The sequence below is a fragment of the Antennarius striatus genome, chromosome 17, assembly GCF_040054535.1.
Source record: "Antennarius striatus isolate MH-2024 chromosome 17, ASM4005453v1, whole genome shotgun sequence".
NCBI classification, from domain to species: Eukaryota; Metazoa; Chordata; class Actinopteri; order Lophiiformes; family Antennariidae; genus Antennarius; species Antennarius striatus.
Window position 1 is genome coordinate 1,954,590 of NC_090792.1, and position 17,175 is coordinate 1,971,764.

General features: G+C 41.3%; 1 protein-coding gene across 7 annotated transcripts in view; it reads right to left on the bottom strand.

Moving 5' to 3' along the window:
• Positions 1-44: 44 nt before the first annotated feature.
• Positions 45-17,175, bottom strand: part of ralgapa1 (Ral GTPase activating protein catalytic subunit alpha 1) — a 63,725-nt gene continuing 46,594 nt past the window's right edge. For 6 of the 7 annotated variants that reach the window (XM_068338754.1, XM_068338759.1, XM_068338758.1 and 3 more), the window contains 2 exons: positions 6,573-6,697; positions 45-2,661 (listed from right to left, as the gene is read on the bottom strand). In XM_068338754.1, coding sequence (XP_068194855.1) covers positions 2,516-2,661; positions 6,573-6,697 — 271 coding nt within the window. In that variant the 3' untranslated portion in view covers positions 45-2,515. Of the gene's footprint in view, positions 2,662-5,123; positions 5,156-6,572; positions 6,698-17,175 lie in introns of all 7 variants that reach the window. The other variant, XM_068338755.1, reaches the window with a different exon arrangement.

The following is a 17,175-nucleotide window of genomic DNA, read 5'->3' on the forward strand; positions in this document are numbered from 1 at the left end:
TCAATAAATGTTAATACAGTATAATGAATGAGTGGATGCAGAGGTCGGTGGTTTGAACCGTTTATTGTCAAACTCCAACATGTGTCCAAAGGAGACGTTACACATTTACATATACAGGCCTGACAGTAACGGCTGGAGGTGTGTGTGTGTGTGTGTGTGTGTGTGTGTGCATGAGGAGGCAGCTGATCAACACATGCAGTTAGTAGTGAACTGGCGTCATGCATATGTACAGTCAGTAGTTACATCAGCGCCATCCCAGAAAGAAAAGACCGTCAGGAGGAAACCTCAGCCGTCATCACAGACCGGACGTCGACACGAGTTCCCGTTCTTTTGTTCGTGAGGGGCTTTTTCTGTCGTTGATATGGCAACAGGGGAAAGGGATGAACATATTTAGACAGCCAAAAATATCAGATTTGGGTCAGAAGAGCTGAAAAATATCTGAATCCATCAGGAAAAAGTTGACTGTCTGTCTGGGCAACAGTTTGGGATGAAACTTGAATTGTTTTAGTGACGACTAACAGAACTTTGAGGAACAGTCATCTGCATCAACATACCAGTCCCAGAATGCAGTGGGGTAACTGCACCGCCGGATTCCACCCCAGCAAGAAATGTGGCAGCAATCATTTAAAGGGACAATTCAAAACTCTTCTGACTTCAGATTTTTACAGAAAGGAAACTTGACTTTGACAAATACATCATTTAAAAAAAAAAAAAAAAGAACCCCCAATGAAGCGATGACAAAATAAAGTTTATGATCCTATTCCGTCTCCATGGACACCCAACGGAAAAGAATAAAAAATGAAACCCTGGGACAAAATACAACCGTGAAAACACACACACACACACACACACACACACACACACACACACACACACACACACACACACACACACACACACACACACACACACACACACACACACACACACACACACACACAGAAAAGCAGAAGGTAGAACCTTTGCGTTTTCACACAGTATGTGTGGGAATCTTTAATTACAGGACAAAATGAAACATGCAGCAAATAAGCCATCAAGCAGAACGTAAAGCACCTGAAGCAATTAAATTATTTAAGCTTCTCTGAAGCCTTGTCAGTTAGAATGGAGTTGAACTGAAGATGGAGTGTTGAACTGAAGATGTTAAATACATAATGACTGCAAAGTCTTTAATGGCGTACGCATCCCCTTCATTAAAAACTGGAAGAGACGAGTCTAAAGGTAAAGAGCGGGAAATTTGTTTTTTCTCTTCCGTTTCTCCTTTTTCTATCACGACGAGTCAGAAACTGAATTACAATTAATAAACCAGCTTAAAAAAAACACACCTTTAAACAATCAACACCGAGGAAAATAATGACCTAAAATCTCCATGGATCCTTTTTGGAATCTTGCTGCGGTAGCAAGCTAAATAAATAACGTATGAACAGTGGAAAGAAATTTGCTTTAAACTCCAAGAGAATGAAGTGAAAGCTGGTTATGAAAAAGGAAAATAAAACATTTGAAACATTAAATCTTGTAGTGTCGCCCTATTTTAAACAGATATGGAGCCTGAGGTTAAACCAGTTTGGCTTTGGCAGCTGTTCTCCCATGACAGTATATACACAACAAACCTCACACTGTACACTGATATTCATGTCTACTCATACACATATATACACATACACATATATATCTGTATAGCACACACACACACACACACACACACACACACACACACACACAGAGAGAGGAGGGTTCAAAACAGCTTAAAATGGAGAATAGATGAATGTCAGTGCTCGTCATTTTACAGCATCAGCAAAAAATAAGTGTGAAAACTCGACTTTATGAAACAAGTGCTTCTTCCTCTCTGACGATAACGTTTCCTTTACTCTCTAAAAAGTGTTTTTCACTCCACTGTCAAAGGAAGGATTTCACATCTGGATTCAAACATGCAGGATTTTTTTTGGAATTCTCTTGCTGTTCCAGATGCATTTCTGTTTAGATGTCATCAGGACTGAATAGAAAATGTCGCTACCCCCCCCCCCCCTCATCGCAGGAAACAAAAATAGACTTTTAAGTTGCTCTTCTTTAGGAAGCAATTCAGATGCATTCACTGTCATTCACTGCCTTTATATGAAACCTCTGTCTGTACACACGCGGACCCACTATAGTACAAATATACAGGTTATCCAGCACTTCCTCTGGTGTGGTTTGAACACGCAGTGGTAAATTGTTTTCTACAGGTCATTTAGATTGTCACTCACTCTGCGGCGGTAAATGTCAACTGCTTTTTCTTTTTTTTTTGCTTTTAAATATAATCCACAATTACTGTGGCGTGTGTGTGTTTGGGAGTCTGATCGAGGGTTATGTACGCAAATGAGAAAATCTGGGAATTAAACTGAAAGGATATTTAATTTTTTGGATTAAATCCAGTTGTCAAACAAATTTTTTTCAGATCTTCTGAGGACTAAGAGTGTGTTTTCCGAATCAGACATCACGTGACAAACTGTGTACAGAGGAGATCATGTGTCCAAAGAGCTTAAGTCTTATTGGCCGATCCAGAGGAGCGTCGCAGCTTCATGGACATGCGGCTCTTGCTAGTCCGTGGAGACATGGGGGACGCCGAGTCGCTCCCGGCCTCCCCAAGAGCCGGACTTTCTCCCCGAAGAATCTCGAGGCAGGAGCCTGAAGGTTGGGGTGGGGGGGGGGCAGGATGGGAGGAGGGAGGATGACGGAGGAGGGGTTGGGGGTAAAGGAGGCATAATTGGATGAAGGGACAACAAGAAAATTACATCATGCCCTGTGAACGTCTGCTAAGTCAGATCAACACACACACTAACACACACATTAACACACACACTAACACACACATTAACACACAGAACAGACTGACAGAGGGGCAACATGAAGCTCTGTCCTGTCATTGGTTCTTCTGGAACAGCCACTAGCCCGGCTAAGACGCTAACGCTTCCTGCTAACCCTTCTGAACCCTGTGATCCTGTGATGGAGGGACGACACACGTGTTGCATTATTAACGTGTTTCATTAAAACCACGCTAACAGTCGCTGTTTAACGCCTCCGTTAACGACCTGCTGCTGAGGCAACATGTTGATCACAGATATTCAAGAGTTAATGATGTGCAAAAGTTACACAAACTCTTTATCTACACCTTCATCTGGAATGGTTTCTATGGTGATTGATGGGAAAACAGACTGGATATAGAAACGACTAGTTTGAATGGTTACAGACCAGGAAGAGGAACTAATCGTACCATTCACAGCCTGCATGGAGAACCTTCTGCTTCAGACCCTTCCCTTTAACCCTGAGCTGGTTCAAGCTGTCTAGTGGCTTAGGGACCATTAGATACAGAGAACTATGCTCCTCTGGAGGGAAGAGGAAGAGGAAGAGGAAGAGGAAGAGGAAAGGAAAGGAAAAGGAGAAAGATGAAACCAACAAAAAGACGTTAAGTAAAGCAAATGACTGAGATGACATGAGAAAATGCAAAAGGTTAGGAAATTATTTTTTAAAAAAGGAGATAAAATAAAATAAAAAACAATTATTGTAAAAGAAAAGGATGAGAAGTAAAAAGCAAAAGGAGATAAAACAGGAGGAGACAAAGAAAGGTAAAAGCAAGAAGAAGGAAGTCCATTTGTTGCCACAAATGAGACAAAAATGACAGACAAAACCAAACGCTGCACACAACGCATGTCCATAGAGGATATACAGGATATATATATATATATATAATACATGTACATTATTAGTAAAGATAACGTTACACATTATTATTATTACTATACATAACATTACCCTTCCCTAATACCAACATACTAACTTCAGATTTGTCAATGCAAACAACTGGAGTGAAGAAGAAAGAAAAACTTGTTAGTTGTAGGTCATACAATTATATGTATGTGTGGGTCTACATTAGATAAGCTTACCCATTACTAAGTGTGTGTGTGTGTGTGTGCGTGTGTGTGTGTGTGTGTGCACAGTTGGAGAACATGACATCACATCCAAACCAGGAAGCGAGGAGCGTATGACAGCAGGTTAACGGGACAAACAGGAGCATTACTGAGTGAGTGAGTGAGTGAGTGAGTGAACACATGAGAGCAGAGACCTCCTGCCGCCCAGAACGTCTCACCCCCACCGCCAACCTGAAGCTGGTTTGGTGTGAAGCAGCCTCAGCGTTTAACGCCCCCATTCGGAGAAGAAAGTTGTTTCTATATAGCCTGAACTGAAACAGACGCTCCTCATGGAGGAGGACGGGAGCAGAACCTCAACACAGAGCGTTTCAGCTTCTCATAAAGTGTAATCGTTAACAACGCAAGACGATTGATCAGCTCCATCGATCGTTGCGGACTTTATCAGCTGACTGTCACAGATCGCTGTCAGCGCCGCCGTTTCCAGATGTTCCGATTCAATCCACTCTCAGAAAACTACCACTGCTCTGTTGGACGTAGCAGAGACGCTACGACGTGCTAATATTGTAACTTTATCATCTCAGTCCGCTGTATGATTGTAGAGGAATCTCTTTAACATGATCCTGAATATCAACGTCTTCTGAAGGTAAATGAGACGGGAGGTGGAGCTGCATGAAATCCTAGCTGGAACCGATCAGATGTTTTCTGAACAGACATATTGTCACTGAAATTACTTTGCTTTTTTAAGGAAGGTTACATGTTGTGCGATTATATAACTTTATAAGACAAAACTCCCATTGTTCCCCTGTATTACTGCCCACATATAAAGTTAGTGTTAATAAAGATTTCCAAGGTTTCCAAGTGTAATAATTAACGCTCAGAGATGATAAACCTGATCAATTAGGCTGGATTAACTTCAGACGTGTTTCTAAACAGAAACATGAATAACGAAGCAGAGCTCAATTTCATTCAAAGGAGAAAAAATGCTTTTTGACGTCCCGTTTAAGTCACACCAAACTACAGCGTCAGAGGAGCTGAGAGTGAGACGTCCTTTGACGGGGAGGGGGGGGACCATAAAAACATGCAGACCTGCTTCAGCAGAGGAAGACAGGGAGCAGAGAAGCAGATTAAAACACGACACGGTGGAGGATCTGGGTTAGGCTGGAATGTCAGGAGGAAGAGTCATGTCAGGACGGCTCGTGTCAATCATGTGACCAGGCTTACCTTTTAGTTATAGGCAAGTGAGACAAAACGATCTAAAGGAGGGAGGTGGGGGGGGAATAAATAAAAGGGATACATAAATTTAAAAAAAATAAATTAAAATGAAATCAGAGTAAATGAAATAAAAAATAATAAAAGTAAAACAAATGGGGGGGAAAAATAAAAAAAAAGAGAGAAGAAAGTTTAATCATTGCACTGTTAAAGGGAGAACAGAGAGAGACCAACAGATGAGGGTGGAGGGGGCTCTAAGTCATCTGAACAAAGTTTATTTCAGAGAACAGGATTAAAAGTCTCCTTTTTGTCTCAAACACAACCTGAACTTTGTTACATGTGCGTTACATGTGCGTTACATGTGTGTTACATGTATGACATCACGTGAATCATCATTAATCCTGTTCTCTGAAACGACATTTGGGACTGAACAATAATACATGAAAAAACCCCCAACATGACTGCACACAGACGATTCAGGGACCATTTAATAACCTGAATTAACATCTGGGGGGGGGATCCTGGTGTTTCAGATCGTGTTAAATGTTATTCAGCCTCAAAGCGGGTTGACTTGTTATTGCATTATTATGATTTCTGACACAAGAGCCGGTGAGATGAAGAGCAGCTGGCAGAGAAAAAACAAGGTTTAGACGGTACGTAACGTCACTATGCGGGCTTTGTCTAACACCTGTGTTCCTTCATGCTGCTTGTATTAATTCTCTTTACAAAGAAAAGTGTGTTTTAGCTCCACAATCAAATCACAGTCATTACTGTAAATAAATGTCTTGTTGAATAATTCCATTAGGTGAAAGTCAAAGGATGTGACACGATTACCTCACCCTTAACCAGACACCTCACAGACAAAAAGTGATCAGTAACAGGACACAAATGAGACTCATACGTATGAATATGAGTCGCATGTATTTGTCTAACATCTCTATGACTGATCAGAGGTCAGCTGATCCCTAAAAGACGATCAGGAGACAGGAGGAGGCTGAGCACAGCTCTGGACACAAAACAGGACTCACCAGATACTGGAGTGTGAATGTGTGTGTGTGTGTGTCAAATCTGATTAAAACCACAGAAGAAGACAAGCTGGAGGGTTGACGGTTCACAATCCAACAAGAAAGATCATTATTTTATGAACTTATAAAAAACTGAACATAAATGTAATTAAATTCAGCCAAAATAGAGGTTTTCTCTTTTATTTCTCATATTATTACCAGAGCTGAAGACAAGTATTCAGGCAATTGTTTCTCTGAAATGTATGCATGAATAGAACTTCCCTTTTGATAGAAAAGAACAAAAAGTAAGACACTGGAAGCAGCAGGAAAATCTGCGTCTAAATTTGACCCTTCTGACTGTGAACAATTGTTTCAAGATGTTTTCATCATTGTTTTCCTAAAAGCCTTCCAGACATTCTCCTGCTGGACGCAGCGCAGCACAAAGGTCAGGCCTCACCTGCATCAGACGGCAGGTGTGTGCAGGGGGCCGGACTGTACACCCGCGCCGCGTAATCCTCAAAGGTGGTCGGTTCCTGGTGGTGCTGCACGATGGTTTCCAGGTACCGGGCTCGCTCCTCGTAGCTGAGACCGAAGGTCAAGGTTCAAACCATCAAAAATGTCTTCAATTAACTGAAGTGTTACACAGCTTTATATGAAGTATCAGTGTGTAGGGAAAAAATATTGTCTCTAAATACAAAAATCCACATCACTAAAGACAAAATAAAGCAGCACTGGTACTGAATAAAAACAAGGATACAATGATTAATCATAGTTTGTATTTAGTGCTTTTGTTTTCCAGGGAAATCTACTGAAAAACAAACCCCCCCTCTTGATGCTTTACTTTTTCAGCTTTCATCAATGAATCTAAAAGAAGGGATTCAGCAGAGGAAATGGAAACCAGGTCTTCAGCTGTCCATGCATTAAGAGATAACGTCATTGAATGACATTAAGCGCTCTACGTTCGTTCTACTCATACATCCACCTATAATGACGGCCATGTGCGGTCGTCCACACGAGCACAGACTCCCATCATCTCTCAGCGGTATCATCATTCGCTCAGGGAGCTCCAATAACCCAGGATTTCCAGTGAGAGCAGAGTGTGTGTGTGTGTGTGGATTTGAGTGGATAGGCAGTGAAAACGTACAATGTGTGTTTGTAAGTGCATGAGTCCCTGTATATGAGTGTGTCACGGGATTAGGCCAATGAATCTTCAGAATGAAATCTGTGTGTGTTTTTTTCTGTGTGTGTGTTGTGAATGGGTCAGTCATATATAATAGCGCCCGTGGGTTTGCTATTGAGTTAGTGTATGGTGTATGGGCCTCAGAAGGAGAAAGATTCAGGTCTAATGGTAACTGATCCAGTTAGAGACAATGATAATAACAACAATATGGCTCCTTTAAAGTGGGGGGACAGACTGCACTGGCAGAATTACAGAGAGAAGAGGCTGGTACTACAGGCGGAGGGGTGGAAAAGCTGGCCAAGCAGATGAAGAAATATCAATAAACAGATGAAATACACAACATTCTACTGAAATTAACAACAGATTTTATAGAATAGCTTCCAAAGATAATTTTAACCCTCTTGGATTTGGAAAAATATCACTTTATTTGAAAAAACTGCCCCCTAAAAGCATAGGGGGAGCATCATTAGAGTACAGTATTTTTCTGCACAAGAAGGTGCACTGGATTATAAGCTGCATCTGATTATAAGAAACACCTTCAATGAATGGCCTATTTTAAAACTGTTTTCTTATACAGGCAAACCTCGGTTCCCGACCACAATTCGTTCCTGAAGGCTGTTCGAATACCGATTTGTTCAAATTCCAAATACTTTTTTCCCATTACAAATAATGTAAATGGTCTTAATCCGTTCCAAGACGCTAGAAAACTACCTTTTTTCAAAATAATATGTTATTTCATAATGTCATTTACACATCAAATTGTATAGTAATGAAACATATCAAAGAAACGTAAAAGAAAGAAGCAAACATGAGAAAGAAAGAAAAAAAACATGGATGTAATCAGGTTAGCCTGAGGTACGAGTTACCGTCGTCTTTTGGACAGAAGTTTACGGTACCGTAACTCGTACCAGAGGCAATGGAACGCAAATTAAGTGAAAAATGATTGAATACAGTAAACTAAAATAAAAAGCACATTACCGTCACGTTTTCTCTCGACTTTTCACGCATTTTGTTGCACTTGGCGGCGAGAAAAAGGTGTTTGTTTTGCATTCGACTTCATAATTTTGTTCGACTTCTAAGACAAAAAAATTCCGGATTTTTTGGTCAAATTCCGATTTGTTTGATGTCTAAAGCGTTCGAAAACACACTGAATCTTTAAAGTAACACTATCAGAGGCGGGGAAATCGAGGGGGATCTAGTCAGAAGAACAGCAAAGGTAGAAGAAGGTGAAACCTGCAAAAAAAAGTAAGGTGTGGAGACGGGAGGAGAGAGGAAATCGTGGGGTGAAAAGGAAGACGTGTTAGTCATAGAGGAGGTGATAGGGGAGGGCAGCAGGTGAGATGGGGAGGGAGGATACGCCAGCCACAATCCCATGTAGGGTGTGCATGAGTGTGTGTGTGTGTCGGATAGAGCTGAGAAGGGAGCATCAGTTACACACACACACACACACACACACACACACACACACACACACACACACACACACACACACACACACACACACACACACACACACACACACACACACACTCACACACACACTCATACACAGCCTGCGGTCTTGCTGTTTGCCTTTTTCCCTGCTTCACACACCCTCCCTGTGGCAAATGACCATGTGGATATAATGACATTAGGAACACAAACCATTATAAATCACTGGAAAACACACACTTATCTTTGAGTGAAATCTCTAATTGGTGGAATCAAGCTGCAGCGAGGTACGCAGACCTTATAGAAATATACCGCCGCATGAGAGGCCGCTAATTCCTCATCTATAAGGTGTAAAGTAAATCTGAAGAAAATAAGAGAGCCTGTGGAGGCAGGGAAACACACACACACACACACACACACACACACACACACACACACACACACACACACACACACACACACACACACACATAGAGCACCACTGCTGAGATAAATGACAGGGACGTCACGACACTCTTTCAATCACTTTTCCTTCTTCCCCTCAGCGTGGGGCTCAATGTAACTCAATGTAATGTAACATAAACGTAACTAGTCCTTAATGTTCAATAACTCTGAATATATTACCTATTCAAGTTACAAACATTACAGTTTGTAACTTGAAGAACTACAAATTGTAATATGTTTGCTTGTTGCTCTGCTTTAACATAAATCCTTTCATCAGGTTATTAAACCCACAGAACTCCATCAATCAAGGATCAAACTACCAATCAATAAAGAAAAACAACATCAAACAGTTAAGAAATTTATTTTGTTCAAAACATTTTTGTCCAAGTTAAAATGAGCCTAGTAGTGCATGATGGGAAATGTAGTTTTGGTCAAAGCACACTTTCGTCCTATTTATTTCTAGACACTGACTCTCAATGCTCTCGCGGGCCACATGAAATGATGTGGAGGGCCACATTTGGCCCCCGGGCCTTATGTTTGACAAATGTGGTGTAAATAATATAATTAACAATGGCTGAATGTATTCTTGTCAGGGTCCTGGTGTTGCCCGGGTCGGACTCTCTGTTTCCTGGGATGTTCACCGTAATGTTTTAAAATGTCACACCTCATTCTATCCAACGTTGAGCACCAATGCACATCATTGCAGCCTGCAGTGCTTCCAGGCTCCATTACAAATTTGTTTAGAGGAGCAAAATGTGTCACATCTCCACTGAACTAAACACTAAATTAATTTCGATATTGGTGTTCATTTCTTTTTTACTCTTATAACTATAAAATTTATGGCAATTCTCCTCCAATAGAGCGCATGATAATAGGTGTTCTCATTAACTTATAAACCATTTTGGGTGTTTATTTGAAATGAGATTTACACTTTCATCCTAGTAGGTTGAAATCAGGATTTTATAGCTAAAAATATTTAGAAACATTTTGAAGATGCTGTTTATTTCATCGGTCATCAGCTTGACAATTTTTATACCGTTTTGTACATTTGCATTTGATTTTGTGCAGCGACTGGAATCCAGTGAGGTCAGAGAAAATACACCTGTATTGTATCCTTGCTTGCATTCTGCCTCCATCCACCCCCTTCCTCCCGAACGACGGTCGTCACGATGAAATCTACTGTAATTGAATTTCAGATGGCTCCTCTTATTAAGTCATTAGCAGAAAAATATCTCTTTTGAAGAGGGGGAAAAAAATGAAAGAAAGAGGGAACATTATAACAGAGAAAGAGGAAAAGGTCCTGGTGAGGGAGAAAAAAGGAGAAAGCAGAGCTGGGAAAAGCAGACAGGATATAGAGGGCGAGAATTTGGATAAAATGACTCTTTTGTGTCGAGTCAGAAACTCATTTTCTAGTGCATGGCTGAAAAGAGAGGAGAGTAAAGTATTGTGGCTTTTCTAGCTCGCTCCCTCTGTCAGTCTCTCTCCTCCTCTGTCCATTTAAAGCCTTTTCTTTCTCTCCAGCAGCGCAATTCATTGTGGCCGCGTCCGACTCCTGCAATCACTTGAGCCTAATGGAGCTTGGAAGAGGAGAGGAGGCGAGAGGAGGAGAATAGGGGCTGTTAGTGCATTAGGAGCTGGACCCACTGCTGGGATGTGTGTCTATAGTTAGAATATGGTGAGGCTATACTGTATGTACTGTAGCTGCTCATGTGAACACAGATTTACAACCATGTCAGCTTCAGATGAAAATTATTCTCATTTAGCATTTTTTCTCTTGGATATTAAAGTTACAACAAATACAGGCTGAGTCTGGGATCTAGAATTTAAAATTTGAATCAACCAATCAGAGAGAAGCCTCAGGTCACATGGTTGCCAAATATTGAAGGGCTTCCGTTAACTCAGGTGTATTTCATCTAGGAAGGGTGTGTGTTCACAGGAAGATCAACAAAATAAAATTAAGAAACAATTCTAAATAAACGCTGCAATGCATTTTTTTTATAACTGTGATTTATTCAATTAACTTAATGAGAAAATAATTATCTTTAATCATTAATTTGTTGAGGCCCGTGATGATCTGGCGTCTTATCTAGGGTGTACCGATTTGTTTAACGTCAATGTGTTTCAGTAAATGTTGACGGACGACCGCTGATTTATTTTTACTTTGGTAAATCAGTAACATCTCAAATACTAAAGCAAAAGATTTGTGTAAATTGTGAAAAAAGATAAATGTTATGTTAATTTAAATGTCATAGTGGAGTGTTATCAGCTAGTTTGAATGGTTTAAAAAATTATATTACAGATTATATTGTAGTTTAGCTCATTATTAGCACACAGAGGAGCATGCATGCTCGAACAACACACACGCACACACACACACACACACACACACACACACACACACACACACACACACACACACACACACACACACACACACACTATCTGTCCTCTCCACCCCAGGCATTGGAACAGACAACAGAGAGAAGGACATCAGAGGGATAATACAATTGGAAAAGCTTTACAGCCTTTAATGATAAAACTGTGTATGCATGTGTGTGTGTGTGTGTGAGAGTGTGTGTGTGTGTGTGAATGTGTGTGTGTGTGTGTGAATGTGTGTGTGTGTGTGTTCAAGCCCAAAGGAACAAGCTAATGGGTTTATATCTTTCTGTGATAGCAATGATATGGAGGCTTCGTGATTTCATTAGGAGTGTGTGTGTGTGTCCACGTACGCCAAAAGATGAGGACAAAGATAGGTTGGTCTAATGCACTACTGATTGCTGGGGGCCGATGTGCGCACACACACACACACACACACACACTTTCACAATTGCATTTGCCTCAATTCATCTGCTCTTTAACCCGACGCAGAAACAGACACTGGAGGAAAACCGATGTGACGTGATACATTAATTGGCCCCTTGTCACCCCACTATTTCACCCTTTGACATGTGCGCACACACACACACACACACACACACACACACACACACACGCACACACACACGCACACACACACACACAAACACACACCTCCTGCCTGTCACCACTGGGGAGCCCTAAAGCTGCCAGCACAATAATGAGCTTTATTAAGGGACACACACATCGAAGCGCACAGACACACTCGCACACACACTGCACGGGTGTTAGTGAACATCACAGGGCCATAACAATAATTCTCTGATTAAGGACATGGATCCTGTTCTTATCTGCAGGCTCTAGTTGGACAATATTTACCCCCCCCAACCCCCTAACCCACACATGAATCCTTAATATCGATATGAGAGGTGACACAGAAAAAAAACTAAGTATTGTTAGAGACAACCTGCTTCCATCTCTCCCCCTACAACCTTTTCTAGGAGCCGTTTACAAAACGCTTTAATACTCAAAATAATTGAGAATACAGTATTTTCTGTACTATAAGGCGCAGCCAAAAGTCTTTCATTTTCTCAAAAACCGAGAGTGCGCCTTATAATCCAGCGTGCCTTATATATGAAAAAGTTTTAGAATAAGCCTTTCATTGAAGGTGCGCCTTATAGTCCAGTGAGTCTTATAGTCCAGTGAGTCTTATAGTCCAGTGATAAATTATAGTCCAGTGAGTCTTATAGTCCAGTGAGTCTTATAGTCTTGTAGTCTTTTCTGCACTATAAGGCGCGCCTTCAATGAATGTCTTATTTTAAAACAGTTTTCATTTATAAGGTGCACTGGATTATGAGGTGCACTGTTGGTTTTTGAGAAAATTAAATGTTTTTAGGGGCGCCTTATAGTGCGGAAAATACTGTACTTAAGAACATCACTATATTTACAAACCAAACACCACCGGAGCCATCAGTAAATCAACCTACAGTTGAAGCAATTTTCATTACCAGCAAGACACAAATTGATATTAAAACTTTATGTCCAATACGATGGACAAATGATCTGAAGAAACTACATGCTCTATCACATTCTACTCATATTAAATTCTTTGATAAATTTCAAAAGTGGCTCATTAACCACCAACTATAGATGACCATATATGGAGCGCTCGTCTCTTTCTTTCTGTCCTTTCAGACCCAAAGTGAGGCGGATCAGTTCTGATGAGCCAGCGCTGCACTCTGCTCATCTGTGACATCCCACCTTGAATTTTAAACGCCTTGTCTCATGAAAATGCTTAAATTTACAAACCCTGCTACGGAGTGCATTCACACATTTACACACACACACACACACACTGGAGATTAGCTTGTTTACCAGTCAGAGGGGGGTCTGCTGGAACACAATCTGATCAAGCCACTGATGGCTACGACTCATGTGTCTGCACAGCTCTCTGTGACCAGGTGCGTGTGTTCATTCAAACGTACGTAAAAACATGCTTTGTTCATGCAAAAATTAGATACTTCCAGAACACTGACATAAAAAAACCCCAGAACCCCACGATCATCCAAATATTAACGCGTGTTATTTTATCTTCCTGATATATTAGGGTTTGAAATGTGAACACACATCTGAAACACACTCCGATGACTTTTGCAAGGCTCGTGTTTTTCAAAGCACATGCTTACAGACACACACACACACACACACACACACACACACACACACACACACACACACACACAAACACACACACACACACACACACACACACACACACAACCCAGGAGAGATTAGCTGTGACCCCTCTTTCTCACCCTTGTCTTTTCATTTCCTCCATCACCGCGATGGGAAACAATTAACCACAATCACCTCCTGCCCCCCTCCCCTGCACACATTCACACACACTCATATTCATTTCCTCACCCCTAACCCTCAGTGTACCAAAAGTTCACCTGATCATAATTGTATCCTAAAGCATCAAAGAAATATTCTTGTTTTTCAAAATACAACTTCTCATTTGATGCTGTCTTAAAATGGATAAAATACATTTAATCCTCCATATTTGATGATATCAAGTTTAGTTTCTCACAGAAAAAGGGATCATGTAAAAGTGAGCATGTAATGTTTCTTAATGATTCTGAAAGAGGAAGATTTTAATTTCACGGCACATGCATTGTCGATATGAGCAGCAGATTTCGCCCAGACAGACGCCAGACAGCGGCGCAGCTTTTCTTTTATATCAAAGTCGTCCCACGTCCGACTGTTAGCGGAACTCAGGGAAAGTTAAAGATAACATGACCCCATTTCAGCATCAGCGACAACAAAATGTCTTCAATTTGTAAGGTTTTGCCCTCACCTATCTATCATGGCGAGGAACACACACTTCCTTGTCACACACAGCAGATTGTAGCCTTGCTGGGACAATGGGCTCTATTGTGGGAGCTGGCAAAGAGAAGGCAGGCAGGCCGCTAGGTGTTTGGCTGCTCCTGGTGTGTGTGTGTGTGTGTGTGTGTGTGTGTGTGTGTGTGTGTGTGTGTGTGTGTGTGTGTGTGGATATGGGGGATAATAGCACTACATGCCCAGAGCTGCCATCATTTCACTGGGAACAGAGTGTGAAAGACAGAAAGACAGGCAGTAACACACACACACACACACACACACACACACACAGACACACACACACACACACACTGCATCGCTATCACACGGAGCCATATGCTGACCCCAGCCTCAGTGCAGCTATCTCTGCCAATCAACTACTACAGGAGTGTGTGTGTCGTCCCCCCCCCCCCACACACACACATACACACACTAGCTCTAATCCTGAAAGTTAAATACATGCAGACACACACGACATAAACAGAACAATGTAAACGTATACATCTGAAAATTCATGCACATAAATATGAATACAGACACAGGCTGTGTGTGGAACAGCTTAATGTCTTTCCAACATTGTTCCCCAGAAGCCCAATCACCCGGGAACGTACACACACACACACACACACACACACACACACACACACACACACACACACACACACACACACACACACACACACATCAGACGGTGGGGCAGCTGTAGATCTCAGTGAATCTCTGGGTCACTTCCGAGTGGCTCCCCTCAAAAAACACAAAGCTGAGTTTTAACTGATATTTCAGCTATTTCGATTTATTTTTTCATTAACTATCGACTTTTATTCATTAACTCACTGCTTCAAGGACAGCATGAGCTTTTGCCTTCCAAAACAGACCGGTGTTTCCATAACAACAAACAGCGGTTGACCCCAGAGATGCTGGGTTTCACCTACACCCTCCTCTGAGGGGATCAGGGAGCCCCAACCCCTTCAGACCTGTTCCTTCTCCTCTGTGCATGTTTTTTGGAGGTGAACCCACGCAGACATGGGTAGAACACGCAAACTCCTCACAGAGAAAGGACTCGAACCACCCTCGAGAGCATAAAAGGTCGGAGGGTCTAAAAATAAATAAGTCAAAAGTGTGTTTAGATCAAAACTACATTTCCCACAATGCAGTAATTCAGCCCATTTTAACTTTTACAAAAACATTTTGAACAAAGTTAACGTCCTCACTTGTGTCTGATGTTATTTTTCTTTATTGATTGATAATTTGATCCTTGATTGATGGAGTTCTGTGGGTTTAATAACCTGACAAATACAACGGAGAAACAAACAAACGTTTTTTCTGTGTAACTGTTATGTTTGTAACTTGAATAATAAATTCAGTTATTTAACATTAAGGAGTCGTTACATTTATTTTACATTACATTGAGTTACATTTAACTCAATGTAATGTCCGCAGGACGCCTCAGATCACAGCGGATTGAACAGGTGTTCTCACACAAATACCTGGATGTTCAGCAAAAAAAAAGCCAGTCTGCTTTTATGATGCAGATGTTCTGCACGAGAACTACGACCTGGTTCAGACAGACTGAACCCTGCACACTTAAGTCCATATACCGCTCATGCTTTCACTAAAAATCTCGTGTTCCTGAAACGTCATTAAGTCCTGCTGCTAGAAATTGCTGTACAGCGTTCTGTGAATATCGATCACACACACACACACACGACCCCATGCAGGAAGTGTTCGTTAACAGCCTGTGAGGCAGCAGCTTATGAGTTCAGGGGGATTCATGTAGCTACAAGAGTAATCCATTTGTCTATACCCTGGGTAAAGATGCTGCTTTGGAGGCATCAAAGGGCAGAAAAGTTTCATAAACTAAAAGGTGTGTTGAAAAAAGTGTAGGCTTTAAGGTGAGGGAAGTGTGTGTGTGTGTGTGTGTGTGTGTGTAATCTTTCGCGGGCGTCTTGGATTGCTTTTCTCACTGCAGTGAACTGATATGTGCGATAGAGCCGTACTAACACACAGCTGCTCCAGCAGCCTGGCATTGTGTGTTGCTGGATGGCTCTAGTCATGGTGAATGAAAGATCAGAGAGAGGGAGAGAAGGCAGATGGACCGCCCTGGGGGGGTAGGGGGGTGGGCAGGAGATGGAGACAGAGGGAGGGGAGGAAGACAGAGATGGAGAGACGCAAAAAAGAAAGAAGGCAAACATGCCAGTTCACCGATGACACGCTTTGCCCTTCCAGCCTCCATCCTCATCCTTCATTTTTATGTCTTTTAAATTCAGTAGTTATGACACCGGGAGTGTAATAAAAAAAAAAATCAAAAAGTTTTACATGCAAACACATTATCGTAATTATTGGCACATTTTAATGACATCCTGCATTGATCTGACTCTATACAAGGTTGGAATGCTCCGTAATAGAAAAGAGTCAATGTATGTTTCCCAATTATTTGTGAATTTTTTCATTATATTCACTAAATTGAACACAATCAATCTGAGAGATTTTCAAAAAAATACATTTTCTTTAAAATTCTATCCAAGAAACAAATTTCAAATAAAGTCGGACCGACCCCCCCCCCCCCCCAAAAAAAAGGGTCTCAAAAACCACATGGAAGGTTAACCTGTTCACACCTTCATTTAAATTAAAGTGGTTGAAATAATTTCATATAACAATGATAATGTGCAGAAAAGATGGAAAAGTAAATTAAAAAAATTTGTGTCCAAGGACGCAGATGCATCAGCAACAGGACAAACGCAATTACTGCCTCATGGATAGACCATAACCT